Source organism: Lucilia sericata, unplaced genomic scaffold (assembly GCF_015586225.1).
Source record: "Lucilia sericata isolate MDLA Ls3-8-SP2 unplaced genomic scaffold, ASM1558622v1 Contig000701F_arrow, whole genome shotgun sequence".
Taxonomy (NCBI): domain Eukaryota; kingdom Metazoa; phylum Arthropoda; class Insecta; order Diptera; family Calliphoridae; genus Lucilia; species Lucilia sericata.
In genome coordinates this window covers 77,717-97,500 of record NW_023994704.1, presented here as the reverse complement: position 1 = coordinate 97,500, position 19,784 = coordinate 77,717, and the positions used below count along the sequence as shown (strand labels likewise).

General features: G+C 33.6%; 2 protein-coding genes across 5 annotated transcripts in view; one reads left to right on the top strand and one right to left on the bottom strand.

Annotated features, from left to right (window-relative positions):
* LOC119607522 (probable serine/threonine-protein kinase nek3) overlaps nucleotides 1–6,762 on the top strand; it is a 35,311-nt gene extending 28,549 nt beyond the window's left edge. For 3 of the 4 annotated variants that reach the window (XM_037961467.1, XM_037961466.1, XM_037961468.1), the window contains exons 5-7: nucleotides 359–498; nucleotides 3,669–3,834; nucleotides 4,271–6,762. In XM_037961467.1, coding sequence (XP_037817395.1) covers nucleotides 359–498; nucleotides 3,669–3,834; nucleotides 4,271–6,274 — 2,310 coding nt within the window. In that variant the 3' untranslated portion in view covers nucleotides 6,275–6,762. Of the gene's footprint in view, nucleotides 1–358; nucleotides 601–3,668; nucleotides 3,835–4,270 lie in introns of all 4 variants that reach the window. The other variant, XM_037961465.1, reaches the window with a different exon arrangement.
* Nucleotides 6,763–16,736: 9,974 nt separating this feature from the next.
* Nucleotides 16,737–19,513, bottom strand: LOC119607529 (HEAT repeat-containing protein 3). The gene is made up of 7 exons (XM_037961483.1): nucleotides 18,326–19,513; nucleotides 18,114–18,263; nucleotides 17,894–18,051; nucleotides 17,745–17,821; nucleotides 17,441–17,684; nucleotides 17,237–17,377; nucleotides 16,737–17,168 (listed from the first exon to the last, which is right to left on the bottom strand). The coding sequence occupies exons 1-7, from the start codon at nucleotides 19,263–19,265 to the stop codon at nucleotides 16,899–16,901; spliced, it is 1,980 nt and encodes a 659-aa protein (XP_037817411.1). The 5' UTR covers nucleotides 19,266–19,513; the 3' UTR covers nucleotides 16,737–16,898.
* Between the last annotated feature and the right edge of the window lie 271 nt (nucleotides 19,514–19,784).

The following is a 19,784-nucleotide window of genomic DNA, read 5'->3' as shown; positions in this document are numbered from 1 at the left end:
TAAACATTATGTTTTAATTATTTAGTTTCAAAACCTACAGACTATTTATAAATAGATTTTGAACATCAATTTTATGTAAATTTTATTGAATTAACTATAGACTAGAAGAACTAACATTTATGTTCAAAATCGTTTATTACAATTGTTAATAAAATTCTTATAAAGAGTGTTTTTAAGCCCGATAGAACTTTCGAAAGGGTCAATTGTCAAACGAAACTTTTGACATTTGGTTAATCACAATTTTGTGCCGGTTCATGCTGAGCAACTTTAGTTACTCAACACTCAATATTTTCGTCCAAAATGTCAAAAGAAACTTAACTTTACTTAATACATATATCTAAACTTTCCCTCATTCTAGGATCGTATTGGCTTAAATCGTAATGATGGCTATCGTAGCACAATACAAGTTACCCGTTCTAATCCCCGCTATCAGCCCCAACAGAAACAACAGCAGTTGCAGCAACAACACAATACAACGGGAGTATCACAAAACAGAAGGTATGTTTATGGTGGGTCAGTGACACCACAACCATTGCGTAATACTCGTACAAATAATATTGGTAGAGGCGAATACGATTGCGATAATGTCATGATTAGGCGGTGAGTCAGTTTGTCCCAATATATCTAATCTTCGATTAGATACAAAATACATTCGTGTTAAAGTTTATTTAAACTTCGTGTATTATAACACTGATGTTTTTCTTCGTTAATTGTACTGGGAAAGTGTTTTTTGCATTTCAAACATTTTTATTTTTGTGTGAAATGAAGGTGTTATCGTTTTATCGGATCTATTATTAATTGTTTTCAGTATATTTGTTATTATTGTAAAATTTCATGCTTGGGAATATTAAATGTTCCATATGTGTTCATGGTGTTGTTATTGTTTTCGTTTACATTTGTATTTGCCATTCGAGGTGAAAAATGTCTTTATTATAACTGTGATATTTGTTTATTATTAGCACCTTTTTGGATTCATAATAATATTTTTATCTGTATTTATACCCTACACCACTTTAGTGGGGAGGGTATATTGGATTTGTGCTGATGTTTGTAACATACAAAAATATTCGTCCTAGACCCACCTTAAAGTATACCAATCGGCTTAGAATCGTTTTCTGAGTCGATTAAGCTATGTCCGTCCGTCCGTCTGGCTGGCTGGCTGGCTGTCCATGTAAAACTTGTGCGCAAGGTACAGGTCGCAATTTTCAAGATAATTGGATGAAATTTGGCACGCACGTTTTATTTGATCCAAGGACGAAGCCTATTGAAAATGGTTAAAATCGGTCCATTATTTCACCTAGCCCCCATAGAACAGAACCCCCCGAAAAGGGCTTCTGAGCTCATAATTATGTTAAATATACAGATATATCGATAAAATACGGCACAACTAAGTTTTATAGAAGTCTTGATGACCCTGCCAAATTTCATAAAGATCAGGCCCCATTTGACCCTAGCTCCCATACAAAGTCCCCTTCAGAAAATTACTTGAATGTCCCAAATTAGCTTATAAACACAAATATCGCGATGAAATTCAGCACAATAAATGTAAATATAAATATATTCACAAAATTTTATCGGGCTTGGTCCATATTTGCCCCTAGCCCCCATATAAAGCCTCTTTCAGAAAATTAGTTTTTCATCCATAAATTGCTTAAATGTATCGGAACAAGGGAATATTGAAGATAAATGGTTTATTATGAAAAATAAATTACATTTAATATTCATAACTGGTGTAGGGTATCATATGGTCGGCCACGCCCGACTATACTTTCTTACTTGTTTTTCAAGTTGTTACGTTCATTGGTATTTTCATTATAAGTTTTTGGGAATGTATCTTAAGTGATGTACATCGGGTTTCATGTAGACTACGCAAATGCACGTAAAAAGTACTCCCAGTAGGACTAGGAATGGTCCTAAACTAATTCAAATATATGAACAGTTCATTTAACGTTACGATGTCCTATGAACTGCAGGCCATAGACCATGTTGTTGGAAAAAATTAACACGATCCCTGCCTGTATTACATAGGACTACTAAACGGGTTTTGTACTCTAATAATGTTTGCAGGGAAGTAGTTTTGGTATTACCAAAATGTATCACGTACTTCAATAACTTTTGCCGGAATTGTCTTTTAAATTATTATGACTGGCTTTGCAATAGCTTATTCGGTAGACCAATATTTGAAGATTTGTTTCTATCTCACGACTAGTAAGGACAATATTAGGCTTAAGGGTGAGGTTCGTTTCTGAATGAGTCATATACATATAACCGATTTTTAACTACAGCCAAATTGGGTCCAATCACAACTTCGAGACGGTCAATTAACATTATTCAAGTTTATATCATGCCTTTACATCGGTAATCAAAGCATGTCAGCTCTTGAGTTGTTGAGATCCATGAGTGAAGATCACAACTCTGAGGGATTTTAATTCAGAGATTATTACCATGTCTCTTGTGCGCCCTCTTTCAAAAGCCGCATATCCTTCTCTATGTTCTTTATACTGGCGCTTAACAAGTGTTACTATATATTCATCTTTAAGAATAGCATTCTCTCATCATTGTTTAAAAAGAGACTTGATAGAGATGGATGATTTCTATACTTCCGTTTGATCAGAAAAGGCTTTAGCACTTTTAAGAAAGTTTAGGTTTCTTAAAACCTCTTCCAGTGAAATTGATACACTTTAACCATTTGGCGTCGGCCAGATCTTACTCTAAATAACTGTTAAATCGTGCCAGATCAAGTATAGTCGGAAGGACTTTGTTTAGACAGAATCACTGCTAAAACGGTGTATTATTAGGACCAAACTTGAGAAATCTCATTCCTAAGTCTAGACCAAGGTAACTCGCTAAGGTTTCTTGGGCATTCATAGAGAAGATGGAAGACAGTTCCTTCTATTTATCTGTCATTGCAACTGAGACGATATCCATTAAATGGGAGCACAAAAGAAGCTTGTTTACCTAACACCCAATATCCAGTGTTCAGGTTGTTTGACTTCTGTTTTCAGAAAGGATCTAATGGTACCACTTTTAATAAAACCCAGTAGAATTCCGACTGATACCGCGTTAGAAATATTCAAGAAGATATACCACTGCAGTAGTTGTCTCTAATTGCACTGGGACTTAAACTAAGGTAATATAAGATCGACGACCCAGTATTGGCAAATCATTCCAACATTGTCCGACCAACAAGGATTTAGTAGTATAAAAATTTAATAAACGAAGCGCTGCGCGCTTATTCGAAGTTCTTCACAAAAGACAACAGGACCAATGACGCAGTTCAATTTGGAAACAACTGTATAAATCGTGGTATCATATTGATTCAGTAGTATGTTATCGAACTTCTAGAAGTAGCGCTGACTTACGACTGGGGTAACTTACTTAAGATCCTAGCGTGTCCTAGATATAGACAATTTTCCCCAAGATCAATTTACATCACTTAGGTTAACTTCCCACAATTTTAGCGCATTTGGTACTAGCAACAACGTTTTTAAAAAAATTTTACATACAAATTTATATGTTCAACAATAAGTTTTCCCAATTATAGTTATATTGCTAATTATACATATGTATATAGTATTATAATCTCTATTATTTTCTCTCTCTCTCTCTCTCTCCCTTCATTCCCTCAAAACCAATCCACTATTAATAAATCAAATTATTACTATTAGATCATCACAATCCAGTATGGTTAGCACAAATCCATTTGAATCCGATGATGATGAAAATGAAGACATCAATTCGTCTTGCATGAGAAGTGTTAATGGTGGTTCTACAACAACTCTAACATCGCGAACACCACGCAAAAAACGTCGAGCACCAGCGCCACCAACACCAGTAAGTATATCCAGTAATTAATTTATTTGTTATTTAATTCAGTTTAATATTTCTCTACAGTATAATAATTGTATGTACGAGTATATTTTGTGCAAACATTAAATACTAACGTATTATACAATAATTAAATTAATTATTAAGTTGGTTGGCAATGTCTGAATTTTAGTTTATAAACATTGTCGTATTTAGTCAGTTAGTGGTGTGAGTATTTACTTAACGATAAATATTTGTTTCGATAAGATATCTTGTTCTCGTTATTTTTGCTTTTTCTCCATTTTCCGCCATGAAATTATGGGGAATTAAATAGGTTTTATAAAAAAGCATAAACAAAATTAGTTTCCAAAAAGATAAAAAGGAGTTCTAAATAGATGGCTGTTGAATTTTAGATATTTTAATTGTTTCTACTCCTAATGAAACTTTCTTTTAATCATTTCAGACTCACGGTCGCAGTAACGGAGCACCACCTCCAACAATTCTTATAGAATCTAGTCACGATAATACCCAAGATGAGTTACGTATTAGAGAGGACATAGATATTGCCAATTTGACAGCTGAAATAGAAAGTTTTGTTAAAACTAAAGACAACGATGATGTCGAAGTCGCGCCGAAGGATGAAGTTCAAACGGTAACAACGACAAGCACAACGGAAACAGAAACTTCCACAAATAATGTGGAAAAACTTAAAGTGGAAGAAGAGCAGGAAATAAAGCCAGCTGCAAAAGAAACTTCCCAAACTACCACCTCCACTACAGTTGTTAGTGATATTCCAACGAAAGAGAACGTAATAACGGCAACTAAAACAAATGGTCAAGTTACCACTGAAATCGTAACAGTGACAACAACCACAAAAACTACAACAACTGATGTCAATAAACTTTTGGAAAAAGAAACCAAGGTGGCTCAAGTTTCAAATGAAACGGTAATAAAAACTGATGATAGTAAAGAAATCAAATCAAATGGAGCGATACCAAAGAAATCAAACAATATGACAGTGGTCAGTTCATCAGTTGAACAACAACAGCCACAAACTGCTGAAGTTGTCACAGATTTGTGCATAAAAGAAACAAATTCGCAAGAAGTGTCACAGAAACCTGTACCACTTAAACGTCATACGAAACCTGAAGCAGAGGCGGAAGTTGGTCATGTTGAGTGCATACATGTGCATGTAGAAAGTCCCAGAGCCACACCACGCAAGGAACATCCTAGTGGTGTTTCCAGCTTTAAAACAAATGAAAATGTTGAAGTTAATGAAACCATAACCACTAAAACTCCATTTGTACTAACCAGCCCTCCAACACAAAGACGTAAACCCCCACAAACAGAGAGTGAACCTGTTATAAAGGAAACGGTTAAAATTGTAGGAACAAGCTCCGCAAACGAACGAACTAACCACGAGTTGACTATTAAAGAAGAACGCATTAATGCCAAACCGGAAATTTTGGTCAAGCCCACTTTGTCACCCAAACCAGTCACAAAAGATGTAAATGGAAAAGTACATGGTTTTGCCGAAATACACAAACCCGCTAGAAAATTTACAAATAACCAAAATGGTCATGTACGAAGAGCTTCTCGTGATGAGAGCGTAACACCACCTACTGTACCCCAAGAGAAAAACCACACCCAAGAGGAGAAGAAAATTAACAATTCAGTTCCATCACATATTAGCATCAAGACTAATGGAGAGAAGGCGGAAGAAGTTAAAGTACCAGAAGTTAAAAAGGTTGAAACTTTGAAAATCGTAGAAACTACAACCTCTAGTACTACTAATGGTGAAACTAAATCTATGGAAAAAGAAGAAACAAAAGAGTTGAAAAAGGTTAATTTCGAAACCTCTATTAACAACACTAATACAGTTACGACCCCTGAGTTGCAAAGGCAAACAGATGAGTTTGATTTGTTATATAGACCTAAACCTGCCAATCATATGGAATGGAAACGTTCCACACTGGCTCCCTTGGAAACCAACATACCACCCGAAAAACGAAAGTCTGTCAAAGATATTATAGAGTCCATTAATCGTAGTCAGCGTTTACTAAATGCGGCAGCTAATAAAGATTTCACAGCTTTACAAACTCAAAACACAATTACCCCCAATAACAACACCTCTGGCCCACAGTCGATAACCACACAACAGACTTCCGAAAACAAACATAACGGAAATCTAAGTGAAAACCTTAAAATATTAGATGAGATACAAAAAGAAATTGAAGAGATGATACCATCTGCCACTGAAGGAGCAGCCGCCAATTCTCCCTCACCATCGCCATCGAATTGCAACAACGAATATTCCGAAGCTCAAAAACTAGATAATAATGATATATTTCAAAAGTGTAAGGTAAAAAAAGAGGTCTACGATTATCGGGAATCATCGCCCATATCATCAAATTTAGATTGGAATCCAGTGCCAAAACCAAAACGTACTAAGCCCGGCCATGAATGAAAACAAGCTCAAAGCTAAAAAACGAAATTAAGTATTGTCCTTTAAGTTAAAAAACAATACATTAAAATATAAGTGTTATTTACCAAATACAGATATCTATAAGATCACATCTTGTATATTTTTTATCAAAAATCAAAATATAAAAACGGGGTTTGTTTGCAATACTACCTTAACTAATAGTGAATATTAATATATTTTTAAATAATCCTTATATTAAAAAATATATATATCATTTCAATGTCCTTATTTAGTGTGATCAATATAAATATATTTTAATAATATACTATACATATTTATAAATTATTTCTATGTAAAAAACAGCAACAAGTTTTAAATTTTAACAGCTATAAATGTACTTCACAAATTGTTATTTTGTTATCCTTTAGATGTATTCTCAATCGGATTGTTTAAATACGAAAAATAAAGGAGAGTAGAGAGTACATTTAAAGTAAATCTTATAAAAAATAATATAATAAATAAGAAAAAAAAACTAAATAAAACCGTGTTATTATTATGTCGGAAATATACATACATATATGAGGAGAAAACTAGTTCCCACTCACATGGGTCCATTTAATTTGGTCCCGTTGTGTTACCCTAGTGATCAGAGGAGTGTGTTCTGGTATCATTCTCTGCTTCCAGAACTAAATCAATCGGTTTCATTTAATATTCTTCAGACCTATCCCAGAATGCACATCCATGCCTGTCATAAAAAGGGAGTACCGAAGTGATGTTTCCTGATGTTATATTATTTTCTTCTTTATTATGACAACTTCTACAATAGTCGTTATATGCAAGACCTAGTAAGACACTTGTTCTAAGTCTTACAATTCGTAAGAGAAATACCAGTAAAGGCGTCGATTTCTTCCTCATCCAACATCGTGTTTGTTATCTATATAGTTACCCTGACATTTATCTTAACCTGGGACCCATATTAAGGTGAAAGTACACAACACGCGTTGTACGCGGCAGCGCGTTATAGGCTTCTGTCAAAAAAAAAAGTTGAAATCGTGTATTTTCATTTAACAAGTTACACACTGTAGTTTGTAACGCGTCTGCCGCGAAAAGTTCAGCAACTTTTGAAAAGCGTAAAACGCGTTGCCGCCTCAACGCGTGGTGTGTACTTCCACCTTTAACGTTATCCTAGAATGTCTGGCTATCTATCTATCTATCTATCTATCTATCTATCTATCTATCTATCTATCTATCTATCTATCTATCTATCTATCTATCTATCTATCTATCTATCTATCTATCTGTCTATCTATCTATCTATCTATCTATCTATCTATCTATCTATCTATCTATCTATCTATCTATCTATCTATCTATCTATCTATCTATCTATCTATCTATCTATCTATCTATCTATCTATCTATCTATATATCTATCTATCTATCTATCTATCTATCTATCTATCTATCTATCTATCTATCTATCTATCTATCTATCTATCTATCTATCTATCTATCTATCTATCTATCTATCTATCTATCTATCTATAATAAACTGCGAAGACACCCGCTAGATTTTTGATAGCAGCGTTGCTATCTGTATATATACATACATATTAGAGCCCTGCATGAGTGACTTAAATAATAAATTAAAACATTTGATTTTTTTCAAACACTGTGTTTGACTCACTCATTGTTTTATGAATGAAATGAATAGTATATTTATGTGTTGTTTCTAGATAACGAGCGAGTAGTTTGAGCACAAATTTTACTTGTATTTTGTTATTGTAACAAAAACAAAATACAAGTAAAATTTTAACTCAAACTACTCACACGTTATCTAGAAACAACACATTAAATTTTAAAAATAAGGAATGTTAGTCAATACTCAATTCAAACGAAACAAGTAATGAGAGTGTTTGTGTGATTCAATTCAAGTAGTATACAGTGAGTGAATCGAGTGAAAGCAAAACAATTTTTAAGTTCGACAAATTAACAGATTTTTCGAACTTAATTTCGAATATTCGAACATAATATTATCTTGTCATCAATTGTACTCAAGACTACCAAATTTCAGCGAATTCGGGCCACAGGAACTAGTTTTAACAGGATTCAAAATTTTCACCATTTATTCAAGAAAAAGTTTGAATCGATTCATTCGATTCAAACAATTTATTTTGTATTGTTTTAACATAAACAAATTGTTTACTCGCTCGATTTGAATGTAGTTGCACATTCACTTGATAGTACTCACAACGTTTGAGTATAACAAAACTTTGTAAATACTATTCTAAACAAACAATGAGTTGAGTGCAAAGCAATGAGTCACTCATTGTGTGTAGCAAATAGAGTTACTCATGCAGGGCTCTAATACATATATATGTATATATATCCACCTATATATCATTGTACCTTAGCGAAATCGCTGCTCGTTTAATAGCAGATATTTCTGCTGAATATACCAAATCCAATAAAGAAACCACCGTCCATTTTTCCACTCCTTTTGGAGCCATCGTTACACCTGAAGGTGGGTGTGTGGTTCTAATTCTGAATTCCTATGTGAAATCCAAACGCGAAAGCGATTATCGAAGTTGGGCTTCGTAATGCAATAGTCAACATTCAAATGCAGTGATTCGAAGTGTTTTATAATTCTAGAGTGCGCGTACCTCGTTTCTGTATTTTTCCCGAATCGAGAAAAAACTAAAAATATAATAGTCTTTTTACAGAGTGACTCTGATTATTTTTAAACTATACTCATTTAAATTTATTAAGAAATTTTGAAATTTCTTGTATTCACCCTGTTTTACACCATATGATCATAAATTTTTCGGCAAATTTTCTCAATGCAAGAATTACAGCATTCGTAATTCAGCTCTGGGTGGATAAATAACTTCGCCCATCATTACCATTATCGTTTAAGGGTAATCAGGCCGTTCTTCTTTCGCTGCCTTCGAGAGTTTTGCGTTTCACTCTCGCATTGGTTTAGTGCGTGGCGTCGCATAACCGTGTTACGGTTCTTCGAAGCACACGCATTTTATTTGATAACCTAAAATTTTCTTTGATACATGGTGGAGTACCAAACAAAACTCGTTTAAGATTTTCGTGGAGACCAGTAAACTCAGGAGCGGAGTTCCAGCTTCCTATACGAAGGTATAGGTCGGATTGGCAGTTCTTGGACGAGGCTCTTTTAGGCGAAAGCCGTAATTGGTGATGGCGTTATGAATATTTCGAGGCCAAATAATCCCTCCTTAGAGATATCATACTGTTAAGGGGGCAACTTAAAATCAAAACAAACAAACAAGAATTACAGAAACAGGGCACAGACCACGAACCGCAGGCATTGAATCATATCGCAGAATTCAGTGCAAGTTGAATGGTCATTAAGTCAGTTGGTAACCAGTTTAACATCGTTAGCAGTGCTTCAGTTGGTGTTGTCTTCATTGCTTCCGTAATAAGGATGGCAATGTTTCTTCTAGTGCGCTCAATGGTTTGCAGAGTGTGAAGTATGCTCCTTGCTTGCTTGCCACCATTCTAAGTATAACACCATAAAACAGTATAGACATGACGACTGCCTTGAAGTTTACAACTTTATACCACCTAGTAAATAGAACTAGTTCTGTTTTCAGTTGATTTACACTGAGTCCACAACAAACATTCCATTTACTTAATAATTTAAGATCAGTTTCCATACATCGAGATATTGTATCAAGGAATTTACTCGATATTAACACCGCTACGTCGTCGGCATAAGCGACAGTCGTAACCCTCCAGCTATTCATTTCAGATAATAGTGTATTCATAGCCACGTTCCACAGTAGAGGAGACAAAATTCAGAGCTGACAAGCGTTAGTGTGTGCTGAGCACAAAAAATCTCAAAAGGAGTATAGGTTTAGAGAAGTTCTGATGGTTATTGTTTTTTACAAGTATAAAAACTTTAGGAACGTTTTATTTTGTAAATGATTTGGTATCTCGTGAACTATGGGATTCATATATATCTTAACAAAATTACTCATAGCCAGATCAGAAGTGGTTTCAAGTTGATGTAAAATTGTTTGGCTTTATAGATGCAATGGGGCCTGTTGCTCCATCCCGAACTTAGTTGTACTAGAAATACTCTTCTTTCCGCGGCAGGTTTTCTTCCATGTCTGCTATGGGCGGTAGGCGACATTCATGCGGTATCCTGCGACCGCGGAATTTATGAAGTGTCGTTCAAAGCTGCCGTATACCAGGACTGATCCAATGGATACTGCACATATGTGCATATGTTTGGGATGACTCCTCCGATGACATCCCAGGAGGAACTGTTTAGTTAACATGACATTGTGTTCCTTGACTGGGAGGACCATCGTTTCCTCGTGCATGTGATGTTCCGAGATAATTTGTAAGCAGACCGTTACAGTCCTTAGGGCGGCATTTTCGCAGCTTTGAATGTTTCTCCACTGGGTATCACTGAGCGAATGTGACCACAATGGAGCAGCATAATTAATCACTGACCTGTTAACTTGTTAATATGTCAACTGTGTTTAATTCAATAACTTTATAAATTTTGTTATTATTTTAATCTAGTGTTCATTAATTTTGTATATCAAATTTGTTGAAAGAAAATTTTCGTCACTTCTAAATAAAATTTAGTTAAAGACAGAAGTCTTAAATCGTTTATTATTCAAGAGGTTATGGGCCTCAACTATTTCACGAAATTAAATAAAATTTAAACGCGAATTAAACGAATTATAAATCAGTAAAAATGGATATCAAGACAATGTTTCCAAAACTTAATAATAATAATTACCACACATGGAAATTTAATGTGGAAATGCTATTGTTGGAATGTGAGTTATGGGATGTTATAACGTCTGATATTCCGGAGCAGCCGGATGATAAATGGCTGGTACGAGATGGAAAAGCTAGAGCTGTAATTGGATTGTCTTTGGAAGAAAACCAAAAAGTACAAATAAAGAAACTGAAATTTGCTAAAGAATACTGGGAAGTGCTGAAGAAAAATCATGAAAAGGCGAATCTAACAAACAGAGTAAGTCTATTGCGAAAATTAACATCGAAAAAACTTCAAGATGGAGAGTCAGTGGAAGACCATATTGCCGAATTCTTGGATATTGCTGATCGTTTGCAAGATATGGGTGAAGAATTTCCGGAACATAAAATTGTTGCATTCTTATTAGGAAGCCTACCTGAATATTACAATGGTATTGTATCTGCACTTGAAGTACGTCCCGAAACAGATCTCACATTGGATATGGTAAAAGAAAAATTAATTCAAGAAAGCAAAAGAAATTCTATTGACAAACCGCAAGAAGTTGTTTTAAAAACTGAATACAAGAAAAATACTAATTCAAAATGTTTTATATGTGGCAAACCAGGACATAAAAAGAAGAATTGTTATTTAAATAAGAAAAATAAAAATAATCCTGTAAAATATGTTAAATGTGAACTAAATAATAATGTTTGCTTTGGTGTTTCTACAGATAATTCAAAGCATGGTTGGTTTGTTGATTCGGCAGCAACATGTCACATGTGTAGTGATAAAGATTTCTTCTCAAAGTTGGATACTTCTACAACTGAAAATATATACTTAGCTGATGGAACCATGATTAAAGCAATGGGTAAAGGTGAAATAATAATAAAATATTGGTAAATAATGTTTTATTCGTGTCAAAAGTGGAAGGCAGTTTGCTATCTGTAAGAAAGCTAGTATTAGAAGGTTTTACGGTAACATTTGATAAAAGCAAGTGCGTAATATCATTGAATGGGGTAGAACATGCTACAGCAACTTTGAAGAATAACCTATTTGAGCTAGATGAAGATAACTCAGCAAGAAAAATATCGAATACAGTGAGTGATTGCATTCATAAATGCCATATACGTTTTGGACATAGAGATATAAAGAAATTTTCCGATCTTCAGAAATTTTAGATTTAATTCACAGTGATTTGTGTGGACCAATGGTAGTTGATACATTTTAACATTAATTGATGACAAGAGCCGTTATTGTGCTTTATATTTCCTCAAAAATATAAGTGAAACTATTGATAGAATCAAAGAATTTGTTGCATATACTGAAAATAAATTTGGTAAGCGAATAAAAACAATTCGAAGTGATAGAGGTGGTGAATATTGTAGTAAGCAAATGGATATATTTCTTAAAAGTAAAGGCATTAAACATCAATTAACAACTCCATATACACCACAACAAAACGGTGTAGCGGAAAGGAAAAATAGGAGCCTAATCGAAATGGGAAGGTGTATGTTATTTGATTCGAATTTAAATTCAAAATATTGGTCTGAGGCTGTGAATACAGCAAATTATTTACTTAATCGTTTGCCTTCCAGTTCATTAAATACAACCCCATATGAAGAATGGTTTGGATTAAAACCAAACATGAAACATATAAGAAAATTTGATTCTTATGCTTTTGTACATATAAATAAACAGAAACGTCGTAAACTAGATCCTGTTTCTAAGAAGCTATTTCCATTGGGTTATAGTGAGGAATCAAAAGCGTATAGATTTTTAAATCCAGAAAATTATGATGGTGAATTTGAAAATAAAAAGTCTACTATAGATACAAGTTTAATTATAGAAGAAATAAACGTTGATGATAAGTCTCCGGAATTAATATCGTTTGATCTAACCCACAATGAAGAACAAAATGTAAATACAGAATCAATTCAAACAACTCCAGAAGACCATAATACTGAAGTAACTGATAGTGTTATTGATATTAGTAGTGACGATGTTATTACTTCTCAAAGCGGTGATTTTGCTGGATTTGAAACAGCAGATAATAATTCAAGTTCTGAAGAAGAAAATCAAGTCAACCAAAGAGTATCATCAAGATATACAAAAGGAATACCACCCAAAAGATACGCAAATATGATATCGACTTCAGAGGAACCTAAAAGTTTTAAAGAAGCTATCGAAAGCGCAAGTAGCAATGAATGGTTTTTGGCTATGCAAGATGCAATTAATTCCATGGTAATGAATAACACATGGGATCTTGTTGAAATGCCGAAAGATAAAACACTAGTTGGCTGTAGAAGAAGTACAAAGCTCGATTAGTCGCGAAAGGTTATTCGCAAAAATATGGTCAGGACTACGATGAAATATTTGCTCCCGTCGTCAAGATTACAACACTTAGATCTTTACTATCAGTAGCTTCTTATAAAAATATGTTTGTACACCATATAGATGTGAAAACTGCATTTTTGAACGGTGAAATTGATACCGAAATTTACATCAAGCAACCAGAAGGTTTTGTAGAACCAGGAAAAGAAAAAATGGTTTGTAAATTAAATTGTAGCATATATGGCCTTAAGCAATCAGCTAGATGCTGGAATCAGCGAATAAATGATGTTTTCATTAAATTCGGATTCAGAAGGGGAAAAGCTGATAATTGCTTATATTATAAAGAATATCTAAACGATTTTATTTATGTTCTTATATATGTTGATGACATCATAATTGCCTGCAAGCATGAAAAAGTAGTTAAAGATTTAATAAAGGATATAGAATAAAATTTTTAAATTACAAATTTGGGTTCTTTAAAGTTATATTTGGGAATTCAAATAACAAGAGACAGAAATGGTATATTTTATGTGGACCAAAAAGAATACATCAACAAAATTTTGAAAGAAAACAATATGGAAAATGCAAAAGATTCAAAAATACCTTTGGACCCAGGATATTTCAAGATTGAAGATGATAAAATTTTAGAAAACAATGATCAATATCGAAAAGTAATTGGCTCGTTGTTATATTTAGCAGGAAACACTAGACCAGACATCGCATTAGCAATTTCTATTTTATCAAGAAAAGTTAGCAAACCTAATTCAACAGATTGGAATGAAGTAAAGAGAGTAATGCGTTATTTAAAAGCATGAATGAAATAAACAAGATTGCGACACCGACAATTCCGTTATTTGAACGTACTCTTTTATTCTTTTTTCGTGACGTCAACAGTGCTTGTTTTGCTATGTTTTAAATGTAAAATACTTACTTTTCACATGAAATTTGAAAACAAATAGTGAAAAAATAAAAATAAGTAAATTAAAAATTAAAATGCGGTGTGCAGTCAAAAATTGCAATAATAATAATAAAAAATCAAAATAGTGTGCAATAAGTCTTTTTAACTTTCCTTCAGATCCTAGCTTATTAAAGCAATGGATAAGTTTTTGTTGCCGCAATAAAAAAATTAACGTTAAAACATCTAAAATCTGTATAGAGCATTTCAAAACCGAAAACAATTTACAATTCGAAATGGGTTGGTATGAAGCAAATGATTTCTGTAATAAATAGATTAGTCCCTATTATATTTAAATAAGTTTAGTATTTAAATAAGTTAAATATTCCTAATAACATAAAACGTAAAATACATTTTATTTTATTAGACACAAATAAGTTTTAAACATAATTATTTAATTTTCTATTATAAATCACATACAATTTTCATATCATACAATCAGTTCTAGGCACTGATGACGTCACTGAGCTTAAGTGTACTTTTTTAAGAGAGCCATGTCGCCATCTGTGTTTATTTCTTTATGATTTAAAAGGAACTCGAAATTATAAGTTGCGTATTGGAACAAATGAAGAACTAATATTGGAAGGTTTTACTGATTCAGATTGGGCTGGTGATAACAATGGAAGAAAATCTACAAGTGGCTGTCTTTTCAAATTAGGAAATTCAACAATTCATTATGCTGCCAGAAAACAAAACATTGTGACACTTTCTTCTACAGAAGCAGAATTAGTAGCCTTAACTGAAGCAAGCCAACAAGCTGTATGGATAATCCAATTATTAAAATATTTCGGTCTCGACTCAGTACCAAAATTGTTTGTTGATAATCAAAGCACTTTAAAAATTTTGGAATCTGAGAAAATAAATTCAAGATCTAAACATATTGATGTCAAATACTTTTATGCAAGAGATCTTATGCACAATGGAACAATTTTATATGAATATCTTTCAATTGAGGAAATGATAGCAGATGTGTTTACTAAACCACTATCAAGAATTAAATTTTGTAAATTTAGAAACTCACTAGGTCTAACTGAATAACAAAAATATTATGTTATTGAGAAGGGGTGTTAACTTGTTAATATGTTAACTTTCTTTAATTCAATAACTTTATAAATGTTGTTATTATTTTAATCTAGTGTTCATTAATTTTGTATATCAAATTTGTTGAAAGAAAATTTTCGTTACTTCTAAATAAAATTTAGTTAAAGACAGAAGTCTTAAATCGTTTATTATTCAAGATGACCGACCAATCGTTTCTTTATCCATACTCCTAGTGCTGCTGGCTAGCGCTTTGAGGACCTTGTTTCTACTTCGCAATTTGTGCATGATTGCAGTGGCGTGAACTGAGGAAGTAAAGAGGCTATCAAATGTAACCCCTAAGTTTTTTGGGTGGTGCACGGTTTGGACTCCATCGACCGCGATGCCTAGGGTTAAAGTATTGTTGACGACTTCGCTTGAGATAATTGCAGGTTACGCACAGTGAGGAACTGATGTGAATAGAGATAACTATTCACCAGAACGCATAATTCATCAATGTTGTGGCCCGTCGCCATAATTGTACAGTCGTCCGCATACGAAATCACGTCCACGCCTTGTGGAGGTGAGGAGAGGTAGAAGTTAAGTTCTGTTCTTACAGAACACGAAGAGATGGATCGTGAATTATCTGAGTGGCTGTCAGTCGTTCGTAGAGTTTAGAGACAGACTCCCTAAACCCCGTAGAGTTATACAAGGCGTACTTCAAGGTGGAGTAGTTTGATCCGTATTGAGAGCGATATAGGAACTTACAGAACTTTTTTTATATATTGTTAATTTTAGACTAAATTTATTGAGAAATTTCCCATAATCAAATTGGTCAAGGACCGATTTTAACCAAGTTCAACAGTGTTAGTTCTTGGAACTGTTTTTAGCTGATAACTTTGTTAAAAATACTAGTATGCATCTCTCCAAAGTCGGATATGTGTATAAGTCTACATAAAATAGTTCATTTTCATAATGATAGGACCTCATTTGATCTTCACCCCCATACAAAGTCTAAAATGTAGTTACTTTTAAACAATATAATATAAAGCCGTTCCCACGCCAATTGGATCTTCGCTCCGGAACGACCCGAGCCATTCTCGGCCAAAGATTATCAACCCACCGACAGCTGTATCAACCGAAAGTTTTTTCCCCAGGAAAGAACTATCGGCCACAGTCGAACTGTTACAACAACAACCATATAAAGCCTTTTTCTGAAAATCGATTTTTCTTCACACACCTTGCAAGAAAACCATATGTCCCAGGGCTTCCTATTTAGAATGGCCATATATTTGCCTATTATTTCATTGAACATTTCTTACGCATCAGATCTCTATAAAAATATAATAAAAAATCCCACTGTGCTACGGTTAAATATATTAAAAATCTTTAATGTTATTCCAGTTCAATAATAATCCTTAAGTTTCTTTTTAAAATATATTTTAAATAAATGCTCTTTATTTATAAAAATATTTGTTTCTTTTTGTTTTCGTTTATAATAATCGTTCATAGTCCACATTGCAAAATATAAAATATTCTAATAGAAAAAAAAGTTCAACTTATAGGTGAATAGTTATTTCATTTCTTAACTAAAAACATACAATATAATAATTTCATCATGCACTTCTTGAGGCATTTGCAAATTTATTGGCTTCTTTTTCTATATATTTGGAAAAGCGTGATAGATTTGTGAGCACGGTCTGTACGGCTGGATAACGTTCCTTTAACTCTTTGCGCTGAGAACGCACTTTTGTTTTGAAATATTTTTCCAAATCTTTAATAACAACAGGCAAATTAAGATCGACAAGAATTTGATGCCAATCATTGTCAGAGAACATGTCCATTAAGGCGTCCAAAGCTTCGGAAATGGTCCAAACGTCCTCTTCCTAAAATGAAAGAGATAAGGAATTAGGGAAATGTTGTATTTTAGCTAAAAGTAAAGAAATCTATATACCTGAGCGCAAGTTTCCACAATAAATAAGACAATAACTTTAACTAAAGGTTCTGGCAGCAAACAGCCTAGAGAGCCCAACATGCGCAACCAATTTGCACGAATTTCAGGCATAGAGCAATTCTTAACACCATCCAACATAAGCTAGAAAAGGGAAATATTTGTTATTATATAAAAATATTAAGATTTAGATTTGTTAGGTGATACCTCTAAATCATTTTGTGTCATCTGATTAAATAGTTCTTTTTTGGTTTTCAAATGTTCTAGAGCGGCACGCATTAATGAGGTTGAGGGTTCCAGTATTGAAGTATCTTTAGGACCCTTAAATACTTGTTGACCCAAATCTACCCAAACACTGTAGATGGCATTGTGACCGCCTAAATCTTCAGAATTTAAACAATTACACAAGTTTTGCAAACACAGTAATGAAGATATACGTAAGTTTTTAGCTCTACAAAGAATTTGTTTTAATGTTAGGAGTTAAGCATTTAAATATTTTCAACAAACTTACTTCATCATTAAGCCAATATTGGATTCACGTAATAATTGCATTAAACTATTTTCAAGAGGTTGAGCACGTTGCCATAACTGGAAAAAATAAATTTAGAAAATACCTATATTAACAAATTATATTTAAAAGTTTCTGTTTTATATGTTTACCTTGTCGACTATACCTAATGATTTAATGGCTTCCACTATTTCCAGCGGCAGTTTGTCACCTTCATTTAGATTTGTGGTGCTACCATTACTTTGGTTTGTTTCATAATCAACAACACTTTCACTTTCAGAAATTTCCTCATCTTCAACATCATCCCATTCTGAAAAAAAAAAAAATAATTAAGTAAATAACAATACAAAATCGCTAAACCAGGAAAATTACCTTCTTCCTCTGAGGAACACAGATTTGTTATAACTTCAGCGGCAATACGCTGAGCATCCAATAAGTAGCCAACATCACGCACGGCAATATCATCCGCTGTCGGCAATTCTTGACGTCTTCTACGATTGGCAGCAGCTTCTTCAGTTTCATCTAGAAACAAAATACTATTATATACCTATAGTTTCCTTTGATTTTTAAAAACCAAAACTCACCATCTTGAGTATCCATTTTAATTTCCAATTCTGGCGCTTGATCTTTATTCTCTTTATTAGGTAAATTACTTATGCCATTCAAAGCTGTTTGATGATTTGTATCCAATACTTGTGATAGTGATTGTAAAATAGTTCCGGCATATGAGGCAGCCAAGGCAGGGGCATTACTCAATATACCCGCAGACAATGTTCGCAAATAGGCATGACCATAGTCTCCAGTTACCGATAAGAGACATAGAAAATTTGGTACATGTTGATTGAGCACTAACCAAGATTTAGGATTATTCTCGGACACCACCAACAAACATTGAGCCACTGAAATCGATATATCCAAACCGTAGACATTGTAATCCAAACATCTAATGAAAGCTTCCATTAATTGTGTTTGATTGAATGTTTCTACAGCTACCGAGGTACTTTCACACAAATTCCACAAGAGATTAATGGCTTGCAAAAAGACATCCGAACGCAAATCCATTTGATCACACATGGCAGCATCAAATGTGGGTTTCCATTCGTTGTCCAAGGCATATTCTTGCAATAAAGCGAGCAATGGTGTCAAAACATCTTGATCTACTAGAAAATCACAAACTTCTATGCCATTAACTGAGAGATTTCTTAGAGCTCCGGCGGCAGCATTACGCACAGATGCATCTTTTTCACATAACAATGGAGCAGCTATCCTCACCAGGTCACTTTGGCATATCGACTGAACTTTATCTTTGCTGGCTGTTAGCACTGCCATGGACTGCAGACCATTAAGTTTTTCCTCAATGTTGGCATTCATCAGTTGATCTCTGATGGCTTCGATGGGACCAACGCCTGAATTTTCCATTTCTTCGCAGGCATTTAGAAAATCATCTACTTCGCTGCTGTCTAGTCCTGCCAAAGGATTCGTTTTGGCAGCATATCTTGTTTTACTTTTTCTCGTTTTTCCCATTGTTGCTGCTGTTAATTTTGCACGGAGTTTCCAATTGAATGCAACAAATTCTAATAGAAATAGATAGACCCCCACGTGCAGCAAAAAATGAAAACACTTTTAATTAAAGCAACAACAATGGGCAATACAATACAGCAGAGTTGCCAAGTTTATTACATGAAACTATCCAAAATATTTTAAAGAAACCTCTTATATTTTTATTAATTTCTAAACAATTTCTCTAAAAGTAGCTTATTAAAACATTAATTTTTCGTTGAGTTCGATAATAAACGTAATATTAACATTCTATGATAACAAGGTACAATCCCTCCAAAATGCATTGAATTCATAAAGTTTAGGGTGATCGATTATTCGACATTTTCCAAAAACCGGTTTTCGAATAGTTCGAATAGTTGACATTTAAAAAAAACCGGTTGATATTTTTCAAATTCAGAAAAAACCGGTTAACCGGATTTTCATTACAATTAAAAAAATATATTTTAATTTGAAAAACTTAATGTTTATGTTTAAATTTGATTA

Excerpts from the sequence above, each read along its gene's own strand:
- LOC119607529 (XM_037961483.1), bottom strand. The coding sequence starts at position 19,265 with ATGGGAAAAACGAGAAAAAGTAAAACAAGATATGCTGCCAAAACGAAT. Across the intron at positions 18,264-18,325 it reads TAAAATGGATACTCAAGATG|ATGAAACTGAAGAAGCTGCT; the intron begins GTGAGTTTTGGT and ends TTTTGTTTCTAG. Across the intron at positions 17,685-17,744 it reads AATATTGGCTTAATGATGAA|AGCTAAAAACTTACGTATAT; the intron begins GTAAGTTTGTTG and ends AATTCTTTGTAG.